Source organism: Neoarius graeffei, chromosome 1, assembly GCF_027579695.1.
Source record: "Neoarius graeffei isolate fNeoGra1 chromosome 1, fNeoGra1.pri, whole genome shotgun sequence".
In the NCBI taxonomy this organism is placed as follows: domain Eukaryota; kingdom Metazoa; phylum Chordata; class Actinopteri; order Siluriformes; family Ariidae; genus Neoarius; species Neoarius graeffei.
Window position 1 is genome coordinate 55444575 of NC_083569.1, and position 24803 is coordinate 55469377.

At 42.5% G+C, this 24803-nt stretch overlaps 1 protein-coding gene and 2 non-coding genes across 4 annotated transcripts; all 3 read left to right on the forward strand.

The window, feature by feature from the left end:
• On the forward strand, positions 1 to 20727 carry haus6 (HAUS augmin-like complex, subunit 6). 2 transcript variants are annotated; one of them, XM_060934914.1, is made up of 16 exons: positions 1 to 445; positions 7314 to 7409; positions 7505 to 7583; positions 7677 to 7809; positions 7914 to 8058; positions 8184 to 8246; positions 10157 to 10211; positions 13121 to 13294; positions 15091 to 15284; positions 15671 to 15800; positions 16079 to 16181; positions 16986 to 17061; positions 17178 to 17301; positions 18057 to 18158; positions 18441 to 18573; positions 18793 to 20727. In XM_060934914.1, the coding sequence occupies exons 1-16, from the start codon at positions 318 to 320 to the stop codon at positions 19431 to 19433; spliced, it is 2376 nt and encodes a 791-aa protein (XP_060790897.1). In that variant the 5' UTR covers positions 1 to 317; the 3' UTR covers positions 19434 to 20727. The 2 variants fall into 2 exon arrangements, with proteins under 2 accessions (XP_060790897.1, XP_060790904.1); XM_060934921.1 differs by lacking the exon at positions 18057 to 18158.
• On the forward strand, positions 17740 to 17870 carry LOC132896744 (small Cajal body-specific RNA 8). Its single transcript, XR_009656156.1, has one exon. It is a non-coding gene; the product is annotated as a small Cajal body-specific RNA 8 (non-coding RNA).
• Positions 18211 to 18341, forward strand: LOC132896739 (small Cajal body-specific RNA 8). Its single transcript, XR_009656152.1, has one exon. It is a non-coding gene; the product is annotated as a small Cajal body-specific RNA 8 (non-coding RNA).
• Positions 20728 to 24803: the final 4076 nt, after the last annotated feature.

The following is a 24803-nucleotide window of genomic DNA, read 5'->3' on the forward strand; positions in this document are numbered from 1 at the left end:
GTCAAACAATTTGGCGGTTTATAGAAAGTGGTTGACGAAACAAAGTCTTTAGCTAACATAGCTGCTGTCATAAACTGAGTTTTACTTCGCGGATTCGTTTAATTAAAGTATTAACGTCGTTCGGTTGTTTTATCTCGTTGTTTTCTCGTTGTTTTCTCCTTTTGTCCTTTGTGTCAGTATGCAGTGTGGGGCGGCGGACCCCGCGGTTAGCTAACTGTGAGTCGAGAGTTCACTCGGCGACCTGACTGCGTTCAGCTCAACTGTGTTCCTCTCCTGTAGCCAGCTGTTTCACTGCCCAGAGGATTTACGCCTTAAAAATGATGTGTAATGTTCAGGAAGCCGGTGGTAAATATTTATGGTGGTATCTTCAGTGTCTGGAGTTCCATCTCGATGTGGCTGCTAGCACGAAAGGAAAAACAAACCTCAAGCATCTCAACCTGGGGGTGTAAGTCCATCACATTCATGAGATCCTCCGGTTTCTTTCCATTCTGCAGTCTTGATTTGTGTTCTTTAGCAGAGAACTTTTAAATTGGACAGCTTTTCTTCCCTTCTTTTTATATGTTTGCATCTTGGTGGACAAAAGGTCAGGCTGAGGAAAGTGAAACCGTAAACAAGATAAGAGTTGGTTATAGTGATTTAACTTTTTAATAATAATAATACCTTAAGCTGATCAGTACAAATACATGCTACCACGCAGTGGGGAGAACAGTTACAAAATGTGCAGTTAAGTGTTTTAATCAAGACATTGTGGCAACAAGATGCAAATTTTAAGAAGAAGAAGCCTTTGGGTCATTCCATGTCAAATCTCCGAATGCTCCCACTCGACCATCTCAGATTTGGCTGAAAAATTCCAGGAGGTTCTCACACTTCCCAATAGGAAAAGTCCCAAATTTGAGCTCCCAACTCCTTATAATTTTGTCATAAAAAATATTTTTGCAACTTACCTCTGACCCGTTTTGAGCAGAGTTTTTTGGGGAACCACTTTGAGATTGCTGTATCTAGAAAAGTATTTAAGCCTTCACGTTTTCAAGGGTCAAAATCTGGCACCAGTACTTGTAGAATATGGACTTTTACATGTGTAAAATCTCATCTCCCGTCTCATTATCTCTAGCCGCTTTATCCTGTTCTACAGGGTCGCAGGCAAGCTGGAGCCTATCCCAGCTGACTACGGGCGAAAGGCGGGGTACACCCTGGACAAGTCGCCAGGTCATCACAGGGCTGACACATAGACACAGACAACCATTCACACTCACATTCACACCTACGCTCAATTTAGAGTCACCAGTTAACCTAACCTGCATGTCTTTGGACTGTGGGGGAAACCGGAGCACCCGGAGGAAACCCACGCGGACACGGGGAGAACATGCAAACTCCACACAGAAAGGCCCTCGCCGGCCACGGGGCTCGAACCCGGACCTTCTTGCTGTGAGGCGACAGTGCTAACCACTACACCACCGTGCCGCCCGGGGGCTTGAATTTGCTCGGAAATTCTACACTACACTCTGTGGCAGCATATTTGAAGGACTGTGGAAATTGCAACTTCAAAGACAGAGGCTTGATATTGCACACACACCTTCCCATGTATACTGTGTATTCTAAGGGCCTCTGCATGCTCTTGCGACAAGGCTTTCGCAGATGGCTTTTCGCAGACAGTTGTAATTTATCGTTGAGCGGGGAGTAATAGGCGTGCGCGATGTTATTCACCGCCACAACGCAAGGGGGCGCGAAGTCGCTAGGAGTAGTTGGTGGGTGTGGTTAGTGGAGTGTTTATCCTCCGGTTACTTATAATGACTAGAACTGGAGTCGTGTAGATGTACGTACTTCCTCGATCAACCGCTCTTCGTGCTGCTCCATCTTCGCTCGTGTTTTTAAAAATGCCGGTCGTGAAAACAAACCAAACCGGGAAAGTAGGGAAGCGGAAGTGCGTGTACAGCGGATGTAGAGTGGACCAATCAGAGCCCTCTTGTCTGCGAGGCTTCTGCGGTGGTCACAATTTTTGGGAGGTGCGCGCAGAGCGTCTGCGAAGGTGGGGGGGCTACGCAGACACTGTCTGCGACGCTATCTGCGAGGACTGGGTTGTCAGCATAAATTGGCCTTAAAACTGCCCTTCTGTGATGAGCGGTTTGGAAGATATATTCAAGTTTAAAAATGGAAAAAATTAATTTGATATTTTTGGTATGTTATAGCAAAAAATGACCGCATCCACCAACATAAAATTGCCTGTTTTAGAAAGATTAGATGCCTGTTTTTAACATATCCAAAATTTGTGATGGTGTTCTGCTTTATTTTTGCAAAATGATTTTTTGAAAATGTGGTGTTCGCATACACGCACAGCATTCGTGGCCTATGAAAGCATTTTCAAATGCTAACAAAATGCCCTGAATTTATGACACACAGCTTAAAACTCAACAAAATGCTTCATTTGGTTGATGGCAAACTATACCTGAAGGATAACCTATATGCAACCTTTACATACTGAAATATTGGAGCTCTAATATGGGTGAAAACTGAAACTTGTTTTCATTACAACATTTCTGTTGTACCAAAATTTAGAAGAAAAAGCAACCTGTATGCTTCAGTTAGTATTTATCCATGATGATAAGTCTTTGACAGTCCAGTAGAATTGATTATGAACACACGCACATACCCAGAGCAGTGGGCAGCCATACTACAGCGCCCGGGGAACAGTCAGGGGTCGGATACCTTCCTCAAGGGCGCTTCAGCCCAAGGCCACCCCATGTTAATCTAACCTGCATGTTTTTGGACTGTGGGGGAAACCGGAGCACCCGGAGGAAACCCACACAGACACGGGGAGAACACGCAAACTCCACACAGAAAGGCTCCCATCTGCCGCTGGGCTCGAACCCAGGACCTCCTTGCTGTGAGGCAGCAGTGCTAACCACTACACCACCGTGCTGCCCTAATTAAGTTCATGGTATGTTCCATGTAATTTTGCCCATGTAGTTCCATTTGCATGTTTCCAAGTTCCTGTGACCAAGAACATGTTCACAAGTCATGTTTATTACACACTGCTCATCTGTATTATGTATGCTATGTATTTAAATTCTTTGCTTGTCAAGTTTTACTTGGTCGGTAACTTTTCCACCCCAAACATTGTTTTCTAAGCTGTGCTCTGTCATTCCCAAAGATGTGGAATACAGAGCTGAAAAAGTATTTACAAGTCTAATAATACAAAGGCATTTGATGTAGCATGCAGAGCTGGCTGTTTTACTCATTCCAGTTGTTTTTGTTTGTTTTCTCCCCTTCCTCTTTATCCTAGTTGTTGTTTATTTTTGTAGACACTAAATCTTATTATTGACTGCATTGGCCCAACCGGTAAGGTTTTTTTTGGCTATAATAATAATAATAATAATAATAATAAAATCTGTGGTCTCTGACAACTGATACCCACCCCTTGGAAAAAACAATACAGTTATGTCTTCATTCAAATAGAAGTCTATTAAAATATTATGAATAGCACAAGAATAGCAGGCTGAAACATACATGGGGACCATTTTGAACATGTACACAGCAGAGTTACTTTCATTAGGCCTCTACACACAACTATTCATCTGGAAACATGCACATTTTTAGTTGTGTTTAAGGCAGGGGTGGGCAATTATTTTTTCCATGGGGCCACATGAGAAACAGAAAATTTAGTGGAGGGCCGGACCAAAAGGCTGAACTAAATTCTGCATAGTATTAATTATATTTCTTTATATAAAGCAGTAAATAACATTGTTTTTACAAGCTGCTAAGACTGGTAAGAGTATGGAAAAAACGAGGTTGCCTTACAAAAAATGTCATTTATTCAATCAAATTTCCCAAAACAATGGTTAACAAAATGTGAACGTTTGTACTTTTTTTTTTTTTTTTTCCAGTCACATTCACCCCAAAACACAATAAAGACATCACCAATATTGTCTTTCTACTCCAAATATCAAGCAAGATACATCATATTATAATAATGATGCCCACATTTGTAGTTTAATCACCTCGTTTGGTGTTTTTCATTTGGTAATGCCGACTCAAATTGCAGTCTTTGAACACTGCGATCCGCTCTCTGCAAACTAAACACATGGCTTCATCTCTGACTTCAGTAAATAAATGCTTAGCAGTCCATGTTTTGTTGAAAGCCCTGCATTCGGCATCTACCTTTCTTCTTTTTGCGGACATTTTGGGGGCTAAAGTCGTCTTGTGACCTGCTCGCAACAACGTCGATTCGGTTTAGGAATCAGATCTACAGATCGGCTCGGGCTCCGGCGCCTGCTGGTGACGTCACACTATGTGATTGGCTGGACCGTTTGAAGGATGACGTACAAGTTTGTGGTTGGTCTGGACAAATTACGGAAGTAGTTATCGCGGGATTAGGTTTCGTGGGATTTCATGTCACGCGCATTGCATTTTTGTTGAACACAACTTCAAAATAAAAGCAATGCACATTCAGTCCATGCATGAGGTAAAATTAGAAAATACGTTTATTTTGTAATTTCTAATTAACCTTATGCGGGCCGGTCAGAATGAACCAAAGGGCCGGATGCGGCCCGCGGGCCGTAAAATGCCCAGGTCTGGTTTAAGGTATAGCCTATTTAATTAGGAAAAAAAATCTATCTTCACTCAAATATAGCACATATGCAATGTTAATTTAACTATGAAGTACTTCAGGATACTTTAAAACTGTATGCAACTAATTACAGTTAAAGCTAAAAACTGCGGTTTGTACATGCGCCATTAATTTATGTGCACAACTGAAACTGACTTTCTTTAAATAGCTGAGCACCTTCTGATCTTCCTCTGTTGGACAAACTCCGTGAATTACATTTAATGGTTAAAGGGTCTATCTCTTTTTTTTTTTTTTTTTTTAAATTGTCATTTATTGGCTTTTATAAATGCTGATACCAATTTATCAGCATTGGCTCATATTGGCTGATAAATCAGCGTTCCAATGTTATCAGCCAAGCCCCAGTTCTCCATGTTTTTTTCCGACCACTTTCCAACACATTCTTCTTCAGGAAGTGCACAATCCTGATCAGGGTCACAGTGGCTCCGCAGCCGGTCCCAGGACCTGAGCTCAAGGGAAAATGCCCTAAATGAGACGCCAGTTCATCACGGGGCACAATGCTCACACATTCTTGCACTTATTCACAATTAAGGCCACTTTCGTATAACACATCCACCTACTGTTATGTTTTTTGGGTTGTGGGAAGAAACCAGAGAACCTAGGTGGAGCAGCGTACAGGGAGTATACTCACAAACTCCACACAGACTTTGACCTGAGCTCAGGATCAAACTGGGGACTCTGGAGCTTCAAGATAAGACCTTTATTTTCCCACAATGGGGAAATTTCCTGCTTGCGGCAGCAGAAGAGGACATATCAAGCCACACAAGTCAAAAAAGGTCTTCAGGAGTGCCCCTTGCACTCCAAAAGTCCGGAGTCTCTGCAGCAGATACAGCCTGCTCTGACCTTTCCTGTACAGTGCTGTGGTGTTATCAGTTTGTTGTTCAGGTGAACACCAAGGTACTTATAAGATGTCACCAGCTCAATGTCCTTCCCCTGGATGCTCACTGGTGTTTGGGGGGGGAGTGAGTGAGAGCGCCTGCGAAAATCCACCACCAGCTCCTTAGTTTTCCCTGCGTTGATCTAGGGCCAAGTTTACATTAGACCGTATCTGTCTCGTTTTCTTCGCGGATGCACTGTCCGTTTACATTAAAACGCCGGGAAACGGGAATCCGCCAGGGTCCACGTATTCAATCCAGATCGTGTCTGGTCCGGTGCTGTGTAAACATTGAGATACGCGGATACGCTGTGCTGAGCTCTAGCTGGCGTCGTCATTGGACAACGTCACTGTGACATCCACCTTCCTGATTCGCTGGCGTTGGTCATGTGACGCGACTGCTGAAAAACGGCGCGGACTTCCGCCTTGTATCACCTTTCATTAAAGAGTATAAAAGTATGAAAATACTGATGCAAATACTGCCCATTGTGTAGTTATGATTGTCTTTAGGCTTGCCATCCTTCCACTTGCAAGTGGTAAGTGATATGCGCTGGGATCACACACACAGCGGCTCAGTCCCGAATCACAGCTTGTTCACTTCACTCGCGCGCTCTGTGAGCTGCGCAGGGCCGGAGTGCGCACCCTCCAGAGGGCACTCGCTGTTCAGGGCGGAGTGATTTGGAGCGCAGGATGCCTGCGGAGCCGAGCGTATCCGTGTATTGGCGTTGCTGTGTGCACGCGAATCGTGTATTGGCGTTGCTGTGTGCACGCTAATCATTTTAAAAACGTTAATCTGATGATCCGCTGATACGGTCTAATGTAAACCCCACCTAGAGGTGGTTTTGCTGGCACCAGTCCACAAAGTCCTGCAGCGGTCCTCTGTACTGCCTGTCGTCCCCATCTGTGACGAGGCCAATGATGGCGGAGTCGTCAGAGAACTTCTGCAGGTGACAGGTGGGTGAATTATAGAAGAAGTCTGCAGTGTAGAGGGTGAACGGGGCCAGAACGGTTCCCTGCAGGGTCCCCCGTGCTGCAGACAGCCATGTCCGACACACAGTCCCATGTCCTCACATACTGTGGACGGTCAGTGAGGTAGTCCACAATCTACGATGTGAGCTGGTGGTCTACTCCTGCGTGCTCCAGCTTGTCCCCCAAAAGTGTGGGCTGGATGGTGTTGAAAGCACTGGAGAAATTTAAAAAAAAAATGTTATTCTCGCAGAACTTCCAGGCTTCTCCAGTTGAGACAGAGCTCGGTGAAGGAGGAAGATGATGGCATCATCCACGCCGATGCCTGGCTGGTAGGCTAACTGCAGCGGGTCTATGGACGGGCTCACCACAGGGCGCAGATGGACCCGGAGCGGCTGGTCCTTGGGTCTTCATCAGGTGTGATGTTAGCGCCACCGGCCTGTAGCTGTTGAGGTCCTTGGGGTGTGGGGTCTTGGGCACAGGTACCACACAAGATGTCTTCCATAGCCGTGGTACTCTCCCCAGCTTCAAGCTCAGGTTGAACAGATGTCCAGCTATCCTGCATGGCTCGTCTGCGCAGGAACCTGGAGATGATGCCATCTGGACCCGCAGCCTTCCTCGCCTTCATCTTCCTCAGCTGGTTTCTCGCCTGGAGTATTGTGAGGGTCAGGTTTGAGCAGGGGGGCTGTGTGGTGTTTGTTTGAATTTGGGGTGGTGTGTGATGTATATTGTCTGATTTTTATGCACTAGTTGTATGCACTATACCACTGCATAAGGTAATTTTGTTCTGTTGAATGTGGAAATTTAGATGGCGCGTGTTTGTACTCACTGTAATCTGGTTGCATTGGACAGGAACATGTTTGATAAACCAAACAAGGAGGCTTCCTACCTCGTCATCCATTTCTTGTTTAAGAAGCTGAACCCTTCACGTGTTCAGGATGCCTTTAGGTAGGATACAGTTAAAGATGAGACACAATAAAATAAAAAGCTACAATCTCCTATTTCTGGATTGTCAATTCACAATTATTTACTTTGTCTTTTAGACATTGCTGGCCAGTTTTGGATCACAAGGCAGATACTGAATTTCGTAAGGTGACCTTTGGATGGCTCCAGGAAATAGTGGTATGTTGTAAAGACAAAAGAATCTGTAATGTCCCATGTAGTTTTAACTAATTCTAGCCAAGTTGTAATATATTACTGTATCTCTGTACCTAGAATGAGAAAGGGAGCAATTTTCCTAAGGTGGTTGCGTCACATTTACACTCCTCTTCTGGACCAAGATTTGTCAATCTTATGCTTCACTTGGCTAAATATGTCATGCTAAAAATGATGAAGACTTTTACCACAGGTAGAGTATTGACATTTTTCACTCACCGTTGTTTTAAACAGTAGTTGTATGCACTATACCACTGCATAAGGTAATATTTTGTTCTGTCGAATGTGGAAATTTAGATGGCACCTGGGTTCCAGAGGCTGCAGCTGTTCCTGCGACTTCTCAAGAGTTGGAGATGAAGCGCTTTCAGATGGTGAAGAGACGCTTTCAAAGAGTGTCTGTGGAGCAAGACGCTCTCATTCGGGACTATCAGAAGAGAGCTAGGTTAGTTAAAGTATTGAAGAGACAAATGCGTGATTCTGCACAGTAAGATTCTCATTTGTTGGAGTGTTTCTTTGAGTTGGAACATGTCTCTTGACTTTTTTTTTTTTTAATTTATTTTTTTAAAGACATTTGGAGAAGTCTTTGAAGGACCTTAAGGCAGAAGATGTCAAATATGATGACTTGTTGAAGTAAGTTTTAGCTGACCTAAAGCTCATATTTAATGGAATTACATGCAGCCACTTTCGTTCCTGGTTATCGCATACTCACTGAGCACTTTAGGAGCATCTGTACACCTCTTACAAGTCTGTAGAGTTGCACACTAAGGTGGTGTTTACATTAGACCGTATCAGCGGATCATCAGTTTAACGTTTTTAAAACGATTCGCGTGCACACAGCAACGCCAATACACGATTCGCGTGCACACAGCAACGCCAATACACGGATACGCTAATCACATGACTAATTAGACGGCACGTCACATGATCACAGTGCATATCGGGCATGCGCAAGTCACTCACCACTTGCAAGTGGAAGGATGGCAAGCGAACAACTTCTCCAGCAGATAAACACACCTGGCTGTGATGTTCATGTTCTCACTGAGTTTAAGCGCCTGAAGGAGGTACATAAGTTGAAATGTGTAAATAAACCTCAGTGCGGCTCAGCGCTTCCTCCTGCGCTCCAAATCACTCCGCCCTGAACAGTGAGTGCCCTCTGGAGGGTGCGCACTCCGGCCCTACGCAGCTCACAGAGCGCGCGAGTGAAGCGCACGAGCAGTGATTCGGGACTGAGCCGCTGTGTGTGTGATCCCAACGCCAGCGAATCAGGAAGGTGGATGTCATAGTGACGTTGTCCAATGACGACGTCAGCTAGAGCTCAGCACAGCGTTTCCTCGTTCCTCAATGTTTACACAGCACCGGATCAGATACGAACTGGGTTGAATACGTGGGCCCTGGCGGATTCAAGTTGTTCTGCCTGTGGAGTCGTTTCCCGGCGTTTTAATGTGAACGGACAGTGCATCCGTGACGAAAACGAGACGGATACGGTCTAATGTAAACACCACCTAAGAAGGGTGCAATAAGGGGGGGGGGAAGCATCCAGTAAGCAGTAGTTCTGCAGATAGAAATGCCTTGTTAATGAGAGAGATCAATGGCTAGTCGCCAGAGTGGCTGGAGCTGACAGAAAGGCTGCAGTAATGCAGATAACCACTCTGTACAATTGTGGTGAGCAGAAAAGTATCTCTGAATGCACAACACCTCAGACCTTGAGACAGATGCACTACAACAGCAGAAGACCATGTTGAGTTCTACTTGTCAGCCAAAAACAGAAAGCTGAGGCTGCAGTAGGTACAGGCTCACCAAAACTGGACAGTTGAAGACTAAAACATAGCCTTGTCTGATGAATCTCAATTTCTGCTAAGGCATGCAGATGGTAGGGTCAGAATTTGGCACCAACAGCACGGATCCATGGACCCAACTTGCCTTGTGTCAACGGTCCAGGCTGGTGGAGGTGGTATAATGGTGTGGGGAATGTTTTTCTTGGCACACTTTGGGCCTGTTCATACCGGCCAATCATCACTTTGATGCCACAGACTATTTGAGTATTGTTTCTGACCATGTTCATTCCTTCATGGCCACAATTTATCTTCTAATTACCAGTCACCGGATCTGAACCCAATAGAACACCTTTGGGATGTGGTAAAACAGAAGATTCGCAGCATGAACGTGCACCTGAAAAAGCTGCAGGAACTGTCTGGTGTAATCATGTCAACATAGAACAGAATCACAAAAGAATGTTTCCAATATCTTGTGGAATCCATACCATGAAGAATTGAGGCTGTTTTGAGAGGAAAGTTAGGTCCTACCCAGTATTTTTCCTAATAAAGTGCTTGGTGAGGTAATATAGCTACATTAAATCTATTAGTCCAAAGGAACGGGACTCGTTATGTATTTCACCTGTTAGTGCCACCCCTACCAGTCAGTAAATAAACTGATTTTGACAATACACCCATATCATTTTATGACTTGGGTTATTTCTACATATTTTGGTACTAATTTATAATTGTGCTTTTCATTAAATTAATTATATACATTTCTTGTAGGAAATATGAGAGCGAGACCAACTTGGAAAAAGACCTTCTGGAAAAGATTCCCAAGGTTTGTTGGAGTTTGACATTGCATGCATCAAAAATTCACTAAAATATTAAGATACTTAATTGTAGCTTTATACGGTGGTGCTTGAAAGTTTGTGAACCCTGTAGAATTTTCTATATTTCTGCATAAATATGACCTAAAACATCAGATTTTCACACAAGTCCTAAAAGTAGATAAAGAGAACCCAGTTAAACAAATGAGACAAAATATTATACTTGGTCATTTATTTATTGAGGAAAATGATCCAATATTACATATCTGTGAGTGCCAAAAGTATGTGAACCTCTAGGATTAGCAGTTAATTTGAAGGTGAAATTAGAGTCAGGTGTTTTCAATCAGTGGGATGATAATCAGGTGTGAGTGGGCACCCTGTTTTATTTAAAGAACAGGGATCCATCAAAGTCTGATCTAGAGCCCTGCACTCCCGCGGGAGTCCCGCGGGACCCGACGCAAAGCAGTGCGGCGCGGGACAAATTTTGAAAGCTCATTGCGGGCGGGAGGGGGAGTGCACAATGCGGGAGCGGGCGGGAGAGGTGATGAGCTGCAGTCCCGCTAACTAAAAACATGTTTAAAATAAAATTTATAAATTATTAATTTGTCTATCGTATATAATTTGTGCTGGATATTTTATTTGGCATTAATAAAAACATTTTAAGATGCCTAAATTTGCGGATGTGGTCTAATCTCGCGTACGTTTCCGATTCCTTTCCGCTCTTCCGTGTTTGAGATCTCTGATCATGGCAGAAGAGCAGAGCTCCTCTAGTGAAGCTCACAGTGCTTCAGAAGTAAGTGCTGCTTTAAAAAGAGGTACATTTACCGTTTAAAAAGTCAAGAGTATTAGTCCTAAGTATTAAAGTATTTAAAAAAGTATTAAAAAGTATTAACTCGTATTAAAAAGGACTGTGTATCGCACAGATTGTTCAATTTAAAGCTAGAAATGGACAGTGTATAATCTGAGGAGCTGGTTGTGGTTGCGCAGCACTTCATATGAGAGGAGAATGAAATCGCGGTTGGAATCATAACGCCACAGACTCGGGAGTGCGAGTGCGCAAAGCGAGAGCTGTCAATCAAAGCGAGAGCTGTCAATCATGAGCGCATGCAGCGCTCAACTTGGAATGTGTCAGCAGAATGTCAGAGTCTAAACAATAAACTTACAATAAATGAAGGATCGGTCAGTGGAGAGCTCAGCTAAGCTCAGCATGTTTAATTCCCCAAGCCAATGACAAGAACTTTCGTGAGAAATAACACGAACGTCTGCATCATGTGGGATTTGCGGGCGGGAGCGGGACAAAATATGGCGGGCGGGAGCGGGACTGAAAATCATAATTCTTTGCGGGAGTGGGACTGCACAATGCGGGTGGGAGCGGGACTGAAAATTATGTCCCGCGCAGACCTCTAGTTTGATCTTCACAACACATGTTTGTGGAAGTGTATCATGGCACGAACAAAGGAGATTTCTGAGGACTTCAGAAAAAGCGTTGTTGATGCTCATCAGGTTGGAAAAGGTTACAAAACCATCTCTAAAGAGTTTGGACTCCACCAATCCACAGTCAGACAGATTGTGTACAAATGGAGGAAATTCAAGACCATTGTTACCCTCCTCAGGAGTGGTCGACCAACAAAGATTGTGTAATAGTCAACGAGGTCACAAAGGACCCCAGCGTAACTTCTAAGCAACTGAAGGCCTCTCTCACGTTGGCTAATGTTCATGAGTCCACCATCAGGAGAACATTGAACAACAATGGTGTGCATGGCAGGGTTGCAAGGAGAAAGCCACTGCTCTTCAAAAAGAACATTGCTGCTCATCTGCAGTTTGCTAAAGATCACGTGGACAAGCCAGAAGGCTATTGGAAAAGTGTTTTGTGGACGGATGAGACCAAAATAGAAGTTTTTGGTTTAAATGAGAAGCGTTATGTTTGGAGAAAGGAAAACGCTGCATTCCAGCATAAGAACCTTATCCCATCTGTGAAACATGGTGGTGGTAGTATCATGGTTTGGGCCTGTTTTGCTGCATCTGGGCCAGGACGGCTTGCCATCGTTGATGGAACAATCAATTCTGAATTATACCAGCAAATTCTAAAGGAAAATGTCAGGACATCTGTCCATGAACTGAACCTCAAGGGAAGGTGGGTCATGCAGCAAGACAACGACCCTAAGCACACAAGTCGTTCTACCAAAGAATGGTTAAAGAAGAATAAAGTTAATGTTTTGGAATGGCCAAGTCAAAGTCCTGACCTTAATCCAATCCAAATGTTGTGGAAGGACCTGAAGTAAGCAGTTCATGTGAGGAAACCCACCAACATCCCAGAGTTGAAGCTGTTCTGTACGGAGGAATGGGCTAAAATTCCTCCAAGCCGGTGTGCAGGACTGATCAACAGTTACCGGAAACGTTTAGTTGCAGTTATTGCTACACAAGGAGGTCACACCAGATACTGAAAGCAAAGGTTCACATACTTTTGCCACTCACAGATATGTAATATTGGATCATTTTCCTCAATAAATAAATGACCAAGGATAATATTTTTGTCTCATTTGTTTAACTGGGTTCTCTTTATCTACTTTTAGGACTTGTGTGAAAATCTGATGTTGTTTTAGGTCATATTTATGCAGAAATATAGAAAATTCTAAAGGGTTCACAAACTTTCAAGCACCACTGTAGGTCGTTGTATTTACTTCAAGTTACTTGCACTTGATCGCTCGCTCAGTCACTGTAAAAGTTTATCATTTGTTTTGAGAGTGAAGATAAATGAAAGATTTTGCAAATGAGATGCATGCACAATTTTGCACATTCAAGCCCTGGTGTTCGTTTCTAATTATGCTTCTATCAATTTATATTTCTTCTTTTCTGTTATCCCCTAAATTATTTTTGCACCAACTCCTCATCTTCGCTAACTTTCCTGTTTAATTTTTAGGTTCGAAGCTTGTGGGCTGAGATTGACCAAGCTTTGTCCAGGCTAGAAGGAGAGCAGAGTGTGTTGGCTAGTGTGATCGAGGGCAAAGTTGATCAGTATGTGCTGGATGGAAAGGACATTAGTGTGAAGATTCCTGCAGTTTTGCTGGAGAGAATGGAGAGGTTATCACAACAGGTCAGTCAGGAAATGCACAATTTAAGTTTGTCTTTAACATGCACTCAATGGCCACTTTTTAATTTTCAGTTCCAATCTTCAGCTGCCTGGTTTTGGAGAGCGTGTGCCCACTGCAGCCTCGGACTGTGTTCCACTCCTGTCAGTCAAGAACAGTAAAGTGGCGTTTTACTGATATGGTCCATCTGTAGTCATGTTGTGCATTTTGACATGCTTTTCTGCTCACTACAGAAGTAGAGAGTGCTGGAGTTAACATATCAGCTGGAACCAGTTTGACTATCCTCTGACTTCTCATTCGCATTTCTGCCCATTAGAACTGCTGCTCACTGGATTTTTATGCCTCCGCCACCATCAGGTGCAGGAGGCATTATATTTTCGGGTTGTCCGTCCGTCCCGAAACCTTGTGAACGCGATATCTCAAAGGCTAATGAAAAGAATTTCACCAAACTTTCACCATTTGTACGCTTTGGGACAAACATGAACTGATTAGATTTTGAGAGCAAAAGGTCTAAGGTCAAGGTCACTGTGAGGTCAAATGTCTGTCCGCAAACCTTGTGAACACAATATCTCCAAGGCTGATGCAAGTAATTTCACCAGGTCACGATTACTGTGAGGTCAAATGTCCATCCCCAAATCACAACTTAAAGGAACAGTCCACCGTACTTCCATAATGAAATATGCTCTTCTCTGAATTGAGACGAGCTGCTCCGTACCTCTCCGAGCTTTGCGCGACCTCCCAGTCAGTCAGACGCAGTCAGACGTGCTGTCACTCCTGTTAGCAATGTAGCTAGGCTCAGCATGGCCAATGGTATTTTTTGGGGCTGTAGTTAGATGCGACCAAACTCTTCCGCGTTTTTCCTGTTTACATAGGTTTATATGACCAGTGATATGAAACAAGTTCAGTTACACAAATTGAAACGTAGCGATTTTCTATGCTATGGAAAGTGCGCACTATAATGACAGGCGTACTAACACCTTCTGCGCGCTTCGGCAGCGCATTGATATCTGAGCTCCGTATCAATGCGCTGCCGAAGCGCGCAGAAGGTGTTAGTACGCCTGTCATTATAGTGCGGACTTTCCATAGCATAGAAAATCGCTACGTTTCAATTTTTTTAACTGAACTTGTTTCATATCACTGGTCATATAAACCTATGTAAACAGGAAAAACGTGGAAGAGTTTGGTCGCATCTAACTACAGCCCCAAAAAATACCATTGGCCATACTGAGCCTAGCTACATTGCTAACAGGAGTGACAGCGCGTCTGACTGCATCTGACTGACTGGGAGGTCGCGCAAAGCTCGGAGAGGTACGGAGCAGCTCGTCTCAATTCAGATAAGAGCATATTTCATTATGGAAGTACGGTGGACTGTTCCTTTTAAGGCGTGTAGTCTGCCGGGCGGAGGCATCCCCATCGACACCGTTGGCGTCGAGTTCTATCTTTTTTTTTTCTCTGCACCATACTGTCTAAAATCTATAGACTGTTGTGTTGGGAAAAATCAGTCTTTCTGCTACCAAAGACTGTGTCATGGTGAACGTGATTGAAATCCCATTTTCTCCCCATTGACCTGTATTTGCCTGATATTTTATGCATTGCGCTGCTGCCATGTGATTGCCTGATTTAAGATAATTTTCATGAATGAGCAGTTGTATAGGTGTTCATTTTAAAATGACCAATTAGTGTATATTTCTGTATTTACAATGTGAAAATTAATTATAAAATAACTGGAATGCTGTTATTTTAGAATGCACGATAAATAGAAAAATATTTAATTTTTTTTTTTGCGTGTCTGTGTACTTAGACTAGTTCTGGCAGTTTGTACGAGGGAGGTGAGCTGGCCATCCTGCGGTTGCTTGAGCTTCTGAATGTGGGATTAAGACTCCTGAGCGAGGAGCGAGCCAAGATGACCAGTCCAACATTACAGCTCAGCCACCAACCTCTCCAGGAACAGGCTTTGCTCATGAATCGCTCAAAGGAGACTCTGAAAAACATGAGGTATTGGTTTTAGAGCATGATAGTAAATATAGGCTTTCTTTTCTGTCTCACTGCTATTACCAAAGCCACCAGAGTGAGTGTTTTTATAGAAGTTTTGTTGAGATGGAAAACTAAATCAGCTGCTGAATAACTGCAGAACTGTTTATTGGATTCAACTAAGAGCAATTTGGTGTTTCTGCACATACAGGGAGGAAGATATGTTTTTTTTTTCTAATTAATATAAAGCCATTAAGACAGTTGGTAGAAGCTGTAATACAGTGTTTTTAAACTTCAGCCCGTTGTTGTCTTTTGTCACAAAATGTTTGCAGTGGTCAGTTTTGATTTGTTTAGGTGAATATTTAAGTCATTATTTTGTTATTGAGCTTAAACGTATCGTTGTTTTCTAGGCGTAAGTTGATCAAGGAAGATCTACCACAGATTAAAAGTAACATAAAGAAGCTGGAGTCGGACTGGGAAAAGAAGTGGGCTGAATGTTTAAGCCATACTCCCTTAATCTCCTTCCTCAGTGATGATCCTGTAAGTTTAAAGTGAAATTCGTTTCACGTTCAAGAATCTCTCCTGACGGGCCTAAGAAGTTGAGACTGTTCTCAAGATTACTGCTACTTCTGTTCTTTTATTGTAACTTGGCTTCTAGTTATAACCAACTACTTTAAGTAATGAAGACAATAATTAAAGACTTAGAAGAAAACCCAGTTCTTATCTTTTAATGATTTATTATCGATCTCTTGAAATGGATGTTTAGGAATAAAGAACATACCCGTGTGTTAAGTTGGACACGTCTTATATCATCACAGGTTTTGGACTTCCTTTCTCCAATGCCTCCACTATCCTTTGAAGCAGCTTCTGAAGTTAGCTTCAAGGCTAGTATCTTCTCACAGTATCCAGCTAAACTTCCTGGTAAGTTAAAGTGCATATCACGGGTAAATTCAGGAGCAAGATCAATGTAATTCTCCTATTTTATATTAAACTTTGGTCAAATATCTGTAACATTTCTGCATTCTCTGCAGTTTTTTTTACCTTGCGCAATACCAGAAAAATTCAGTTGAAATCAAGCCATTTGAGGTGAATTGGTCCGCCTCTGAAAAAACTTGGCGTTTGGATTTCCCGGCAAACACTGATTTTCGTGACGTCGCGTGCGGGACGCCTCCTTCTGAATCCTACGTCAGCGCTGGTTTGTTTATGAGAAAACGACCTGGTGGTTTTCTGCAAATTTCTTCAACGTTATCACGTAATTTATTAAAATGGTTAACAGATGTATCGTAGGAGGGTGTAGCAACACCAATCTTGATGGGATTAGTACTCATCGTTTCCCAAAAGACCGGACAATGAGAGAGAAATGGGAGCGCTTGGTCTACACAGGCTGTGCACTGAAACTGTGCAAAGCTCGCGCAGCCTGCTGGCGCTTCCGCAGGTGGCGTCACGAATCTGGCTCCAGACTCCCTTGGGATTTTTCCAGACGCATTTTGTTATTTTTATTTTTTCTGCTGTAGACAGATGGCCTTGTGCAAAATTACCCTTCTGGATGAGTGTGTAAAGGGACATACTTTCAGATTTAAAAAAAAAAAAAAATGAAACTGGTCCAGAATATGCACTTTAAGTTGAGATTTTGAGATCATTTATTTATTTATTGGGGGGGGGTTTGCTGTTGCCTGTATGGTTAATGCAGAATGAATCATTTTTATTTGTTTACTTTGGATTTAGAACTAGGAGAACAGACCCCTAAAGAAGAACCTTGTCTCACTGAGCAGGAAGATGAAACAGATGGCGATTTCTTGAGGTGCCTTGATCGACTTGGCTTCAACTTCCAGACAGATCAAGAACATCTTTCTTTTTATAATAGCTGTGTTTTAGTGACTGGTTTTCTAAATAGCGACTTATTTTCTTCTCTGGCAGCTCTCTTCCAGTGGAGGACAAAACGGAAGACCTACTTTTTTCCAGTTGCATTGCTTCACCAAGACCTGTAACTCCTACCTGTGTTAAGGTGGCATCAGTTGCTCCTACACCCAGCCCTGTTCAGGTGGGTTATGAAATGGCTACAAAGTATTGCCTTGTTTGTCCACTGGCTTATGAATAATATTTTTGTACTACAACTGTATAATAACCATGTCGTGCTGTGAAACTTGTACAGCTATCACACTGATTGTCAGAAGGAAGATCAGTGCTACTATAGCTGTATGATAAATGCAGTGGTAAAGCAGGAGGTGTAATATTAAGTCGGTGTGATGAGCAGTTTAACTCGGAGTTGAGACCTCTTAATATGTATATTCTCTGAAACTGTTGCCTTTGTGTAGCTGTGAATCTGGACATGAGTTTAACCAGTTCTATCATTTTGTGTGTGGGTGGTTCAGGCTTTTTGTAATCATAACTGATGCCAACTATGTAGTCATGGTCTTAAAAGGGCGACATCAAAGTGCTGTTTTGAACGTGAATGTCAAGAAGCAGCATGTGTAGGTGGTGGGAAACTGATACATGGGCAGTTCTAAATTATGTGCTGCTCATCACTAGCTTTCCCGAGATAATACCTGCTTTCTGATGACCGGGGTGAATTGAGGGAGATCACAACGGACAGATACGGAGCAGACAGTCCTTGTATTTGAGGGGTCTGTTTTTGGATTTGGTCATTTGAAGTTGGTCACAATAATGCAAAGTCTGTTTTTAAAAATGGCTTTAAAGAATCGGGTTTCCATCTGTGTCTTAAAGCTTTCGCTCTCTGGTTGGATTATATTATGATGATTTTTTTTTTTTTAATGGTGAATTGTTCACTATTTACAGGCTAGCAAGAGGAGACCCTTGCTTTCACAAGCTAAGACATCTGCTGCTGTGAAGCCAAAGGCTCAGATTCTGGAGTTGGAATATGAGAATCTAGCGAGTCAGGCATGTACAGACTATCTAATATCAGCTATTCAGTATCCTGTGACTTGTGTGGTGGGAAACTGATACATGGGCAGTTCTGAACTATGCACTGCTCATCACTAGCTTTCCCAAGATAATATTTGCTTTTTGATGACCGGGGCGAATTGAGGGAAATCGCAACGGACAGATACGGAGCAGACAGTCCTTGTGGGTTTTTTTTTTTTTAAGTAAGTGTGTTGGTCCGTGTGCAATTGGACTGTGCTTATGTGCAGTGTGTTTTTGTTTATTATTTTTGGCTTTTAGTTTGCTGAAGCTGTGACTATGAGCCCAGTAGATGGGAGGAGCAGCAGCAGCATGGAGCTAGAGCAGTTGCTCAATACAATAGCAGATCCCTTCACAACAAAGAAGCAGCTCCCTCGCACACCAGAAAGCTTGAGTAAGTTTCCATTAGGGTTTTTTTGTTCGTTTGTTTTTGTTTTTTAAATAAATAATGGCTTTGAAATAATTTCAAAGTGACATTCATGCAACTTGTGCTTCTCATACTAGTATTTGGTCGGGTAGATGAAGCTTTTATTAACCTGAGAGGCCTTTACTTTGCAATTAGTTCATGTTTGATTTTTATCATTTGTTAATATAAAGGTTTTATTTATTTCAGTTATGGACGTCCGAACATCATGGAGAAAAGCAGTGGAAGAAGGGAAGGCTGAGAAAAAGCATGCGAAATGTAATGATGGCCTCTCTTGGGTTAGAACACCACCAGTTTCTGAGGTTAAAGAAAAAAGACCTAGCCCAGAAACGTTTTACTTGGGAGATTCTGCAATACTGAACACTGACCATCTCTCCTGTAGTCCCCTTCCATCCCAGCAGGGGACCTCTCTGCACTCTCCTGTTGCCTGGGACACCTCCCAGCTGGGGGCTCGAAGCCAAAACTCCAGCAACCTCCTCCACTTCGACATTGCTCACGAGACCTTTCCAGATGCAGAGAATGTTTCTTTCAATTGCAATGATGGCTTGCAGGAACTTCTCCCTCCAGTTATGTCATGTTCTCCTGAAGTAGGAACGACATGGCAAATGATTCAAAGGCCTCTGGAGGAGTCCCCTTTTGCAGGGAGGTTCAAGGAGACAAAGTCTGACATCATGCCAGCAGCACTAAGGACAAGTCCAGGGTTGAGTAGTTGTAGTGGGGAGAAGGTATTTTCTCTGGATTTGGAACAATTTGAGAGTTTCTCCTCTCCTCTACGAGAGGAGCTCACCCTACCCAATCTTGTAACGTTCTCACCTATGGATGAACTCTAATCACTGTCTAGCGTCTTAAGCCTTAGTACAGAGTTCAAGGAACAAATGCGGTTTTTCACCTTTCTGTGTTATTGTGCCACTATCAACAGACTGGTTGAGGGGACTCTGGGAATTAAAATCTGGAGAAACTCAAACCTTGAAGCTTTTCTCTTTTTAAAGTAGCCCTGTTCAGCAATATGTTTAACACTTGGTTTGTCTTAAAGTTCATCAAAAGTCGTTTATTTGTACTAATATTTGGAAATGTTCATTATGAATGAATTCTAATACACAAAAACAGGTCTGAGATCAGTCAGCATGAATTAGGCTTAAAAAAAAGTAGTAATAAACATGATTTTAAGTAGTTTCTCAATTGTAATAAAATAACATTGTGCACTTTTTTTCGTCGTCTTAAATTATGCTGGTCTGTAAACTTACATAAACAAGCTCTCAACAGTACACTCTGGGCTGTGTCACTGAATACATTTCTGCTGTTTGTGATTGGGGTGCAGTGGCGACAGGCTCAGCAGGTCAGTCCAGACTTGACTGTCCCCAGCTATCGATTCCAGCTCCTCCTGGGTCGTCCCCAGACGTTCCCAAGCCACCTGTGAGATGTAATCTCCTCTAGTGTGTCCTGGGTTTGCTCCAGCATCTCGGCCCACTGACTTGAATCTGATCCGGCTGGAGCAGGAGCGGACCAGGAGGCTTCCGTGTAAGGTGTCCAAACAATCTCTACAGGCTCTAGGGTTGCAAAATTCCCAGGAATTTTCAGAGTGGAAGATGTCAATGGGAATTTATGGGAATTTTGGGAATTTTCAAAACCAACTTTACTTAAAAATTGATACAAAAAAAACCAAGGTCCTTTTATTCAGGTTAAGATATTTCTCTGGGTCTCTGTTCTGTTCAAAAGAACATACAAGCATGCAACTAATTAAACAACTGAGAAAATTAATGACCACCAAATGTTTTACAAAAACAATACGAGTTTTCCCTGGTACATGTATAATGAATTAAACAATAACCTTAGACTTTGTGAGAGCAACTCTTCAAAAGCAACTTTAACTCTACTTATGATTTTGAAGACTGCTTCCTGTACCTTTTGTTTACTAATTCTACTTCAACAACTTGAATTCCTTTTTCATTTTGCAACTGGCTTGTAAACCATATCCTGTCAAGTAATTTGCTTGCAAATTATCGGTTTAGAAGTAATGATTAGGGTCTACAATGCTATTAAAACAATGCCATTAAACAGCCTTGCTCCAGATTCAAAGAAAAAAGTGGCACTAATATATTTTACAAGCAGCAAAACTTATTTCAAGACTATTAGTAATTAGAAATTTTACATTTTTTAATATTCCTTGTTATTTTATGATGTGATACCTTTTGTGATTAAATCTGTAGACAAGTCTTCAAGTTTTGTAAAATTTTGTAATAAAAATGGTCAAAATTTGAGTTTTTTTGCAAGATTTTTAGAAATCACTACTTGTTATGCAATGAGTTAGATTTCTAATTAATTCTTACCAAAGGGTACACTCTAGAAAAATAATCTATTCAGTTCAAAATTACTAGATATCTTGTCCAAGGGACATTTAATAGAAATCTATTCAAATGCAGATTTGAGAGGTCCCCAACACAAATTTATTCAAAATATGTGTAGTAGACCAAGGGATACAAGACCTGCACTTTTGTGGTAGGGAACTTGGGAAAGAGCATTTGACCTTTGACAATTTTGACTGGATTTCTATTAAGTGTCCCTCAGACTAGATAATTGAGATTGAGGAGAATAATTTTTCACTGAAAAATCTGAATAGAATACTAATATTGAAAAACTAAAAGCCTTTTATTAATTGGCCTTTAGCATTACGTCCTATTCTTAATTAGCACAAAACAGTACATAATTGAAAGAAAGGCTTAACATGGGTTTTAATTTGTTTTTCTGGGTGATGAAATGTTTTAAAATGTTTAAAACTTAATCAATGCCAAAAATTTCCAATATTCCCAGGCCCTTCAAAATTCCCGGAAACTTTCTACCCCTTTGCAACCCTAACAGGCTCCTCTCATTTTAGAGGAGTGTCCTTACAGGCCATTCATTGTATATTGCTGACTACTAGCTTTCCAAGCGTGTTCTACTTGGAAATACTTTGTAAAAAGTAAACCCTCTGTACACTCGGAAATAAAGGTGCTTTTCGTTGTTGTGAAGGTACAGCTTTTGTATGTTTTTAACCAGGGAAGATGCATGTGGTTTACCTTAAAAGCTAATTAAAGAGAAATACTTTCAAGGTAGCCTACGTTAGTAGTCCTTAAGGTCCAATCATCTGCCTTAAATTATTTTTCATAGGTACACGAAATTCACATTTCCAGGTGAAAGGCACATTTGAAATGTGCAAAATATGTACCCTTGATGAGAATACAAGAAGGAAAAGTACAATTTACTTTAATAACTTTAATTTCTTAGAGTGTAGGGTTCTTCAAATGGAGCGAAGTGAATAGTTCTTTATGGTGATATTTGTAAATAATATATTACACAAGTACACAGGGTTAGTCAAAATTATGTTAACGCTAATGGATTCTTTTTCTCATGTGTGTCCGGGCTTTAAATGGTTCTGTTGCTCGCTGGTTTGTGTGTTGAACATGATGGCGAACAGGTTGAGACCGTCCTGTAAATTATCATGCACATATGATGTATGTTTTGTGAATAAATGGTCTCTACCATTTAAGTGCTAATATAATTTTGACTAACCGTGCATGCAAGTTCAGTGCTCAGCGTAAATGAGTGCACCCCCTTTGAAAAGTAACATTTTAAACAATATCTCAATGAACACAATTTCCAAAATGTTGAAAATACAAAGCTTAATATCTCATCTGTTTAACTTATAATGTGAAAGTAAGGTTAATAATATAACTTAGATTACACATTTTTCAGTTTTACTCAAATTAGGGTGGTGCAAAAATGAGTACACCCCACAACAAAAACTACTACATCTAGTACTTTGTATGGCCTCCATGATTTTTAATGACGGCACCAAGTCTTCCAAGAATGAAGAAACCTTTATTCGTCACATGCACACTTCAAGCACAGTGAAATTCATCCTCTGCATTTAACCCATCTGAAGCAGTGAACACACCCAGAGCGCCCGGGGAGCAGTCAGGGGTTCGGTACCTTGCTCAAGGGCACCTCAGCCCAAGGCCGCCCCACGTCAACCTGATTGCATGTCTTTGGACTGTGGGGGAAACCGGAGCACCCGGAGGAAACCCACGCAGACACGGGGAGAACATGCAAACTTCACACAGAAAGGCCCCCACCGGCCACTGGGTTTGAACCTGGAACCTTCTTGCTGTGAGGCGACCGTGCTAACCACTACACCACCATGCCACCCACGGTGCCGCCCATTCTAGGCATGGAATGAACAAGTTGGCGACATTTTGCAACATCAATCTTTTTCCATTCTTCAACAATGACCTCTTCAACAATGACCTGGATGCTGGATGGAGAGTGATGCTCAACTTGTCTCTTCAGAATTCCCCAAAGAAAATAATTTCTTTACACCACAAAGGTGAAGGCTACAAGAAGATCAGCAAAGCTTTACTTATCAGTCAGAATACTGTAGCAAAAGTGGTACAAAAATGTAAGAAAGATGGAACTGCAACCATCTCACAGAGACGTCCAGGTCGTCCACGGAAGTTTACACCTCGACAGGAGCGTCTTCTGATGAGAAGGGTTGAAGAAAATCGGCATGCAAGTTCACTGCAGTTATCTAAAGATCTAGAGAATCTAGAGATCTAAAGAAGTAGAAAGTGAAACTGGGGTGGCTATTTCCCGTCACACAATACGGCGTACACTGCAGAGGAATGGCATGCATGGACGCCGTCCACGAAAGAAGCCTCTCCTAAAGCCCAGGCACAAAAAAGCCCGCCTAGAGTTTGCCAGGACCCATGCTGACAAAGATGAAGACTACTGGGACTCTACATTCTGGAGTGATGAGACCAAGATAAAGGTTTTTGGAACTTATGGCGTCGCAAAAATAATGAAATTGAATGTTTCTACATTAGGAGATACTATAAAGAGCAGTCAAGAGTCAATATGTGGTGTGATGACCCTTTGCTTTAAAAAAAAAAGTAGTCTCAGGAACAATGTGTGCAGTTTTATAAGGAACTGAGCTGTAGGTTTTACTGCGCATCTTCCAGAACCAGCCACAGTTCTTCTGGACACTTTGTCACACTTGCTTCAGCATGGTGGTGTAGTGGTTAGGACTGTCGCCTCACAGCAAGAAAGTTCTGGGTTCGAGCCCAATAGCCGACGGGGCCTTTGTGTGTGAAGTTTGCATGTTCTCCCTGTGTCCGTGTGGATTTCTTCCAGGTGCTCCAGTTTCCCCACAGTCCAAAGACATGCAGTTAGGTTAACATGGGTGGGGTGCTTGGGCTGAAATGCCCTTGAGCAAGGCACCTAACTCTCAACTACTTCCCTGGCACTGTAGCATAGCTGCCCACTGCTCTGGGTAGGTGTGTGTGCTCACTGCTTCAAATGAATTAAATGCAGAGGAGGAATTTCAGTCTGTGCTTGAGTGTATGTGTGATAAGTGCTCCTTGTCTTAACTTTGAAGCAAAACCAATCAGCCTTTATTATGTTCTTAGTCTGAAAAGAGTCTCTTATTGTGTGGTACGGTGGTGTAGTGGTTAGCACTGTCGCCTCACAGCAATAAGGTTCTGGGTTTGAGCCCAGCAGCCAGCAGGGGCCTTTCTGTGTGGAGTTTGCATGTTCTCCCCGTGTCTGTGTGGGTTTCCCCCACAGTCCAAAGACATGCAGTTAAGTTGACGTGGGGCGGCCTTGGGCTGAAGTGCCCTTGAGTAAGGTACTTAACCTCTGACTGCTCCCTGGGCACTGTAGTGTGGCTGCCCACTGCTCTGGGTGTGGGTGTGTGTGTGTGTCTTCACTGCTTCAGATGGGTTAAATGCAGATGATGAATCTCACTGTGCTTGAAGTGTGCATGTGACAAATAAAGGCTTCTTCTCTTATGGAATTCTGTAACAGTTAATTCTGTGCAGGAAAACTAATGATTGGGAATGAAAAATGTTTTGTACTGACTTGATAATATTATAGAAGTCTCAGAATAAAAATCTATAACAAAGACATGGGGGCAGCACGGTGGTGTAGTGGTTAGCGCTGTTGCCTCACAACAAGAAGGTCCGGGTTCGAGCCCCGTGGCCGGCGAGGGCCTTTCTGTGTGGAGTTTGCATGTTCTCCCCGTGTCTGCGTGGGTTTCCTCCGGGTGCTCCGGTTTCCCCCACAGTCCAAAGACATGCAGGTTAGGTTAACTGGTGACTCTAAATTGACCGTAGGTGTGAATGTGAGTGTGAATGGTTGTCTGTGTCTATGTGTCAGCCCTGTGATGACCT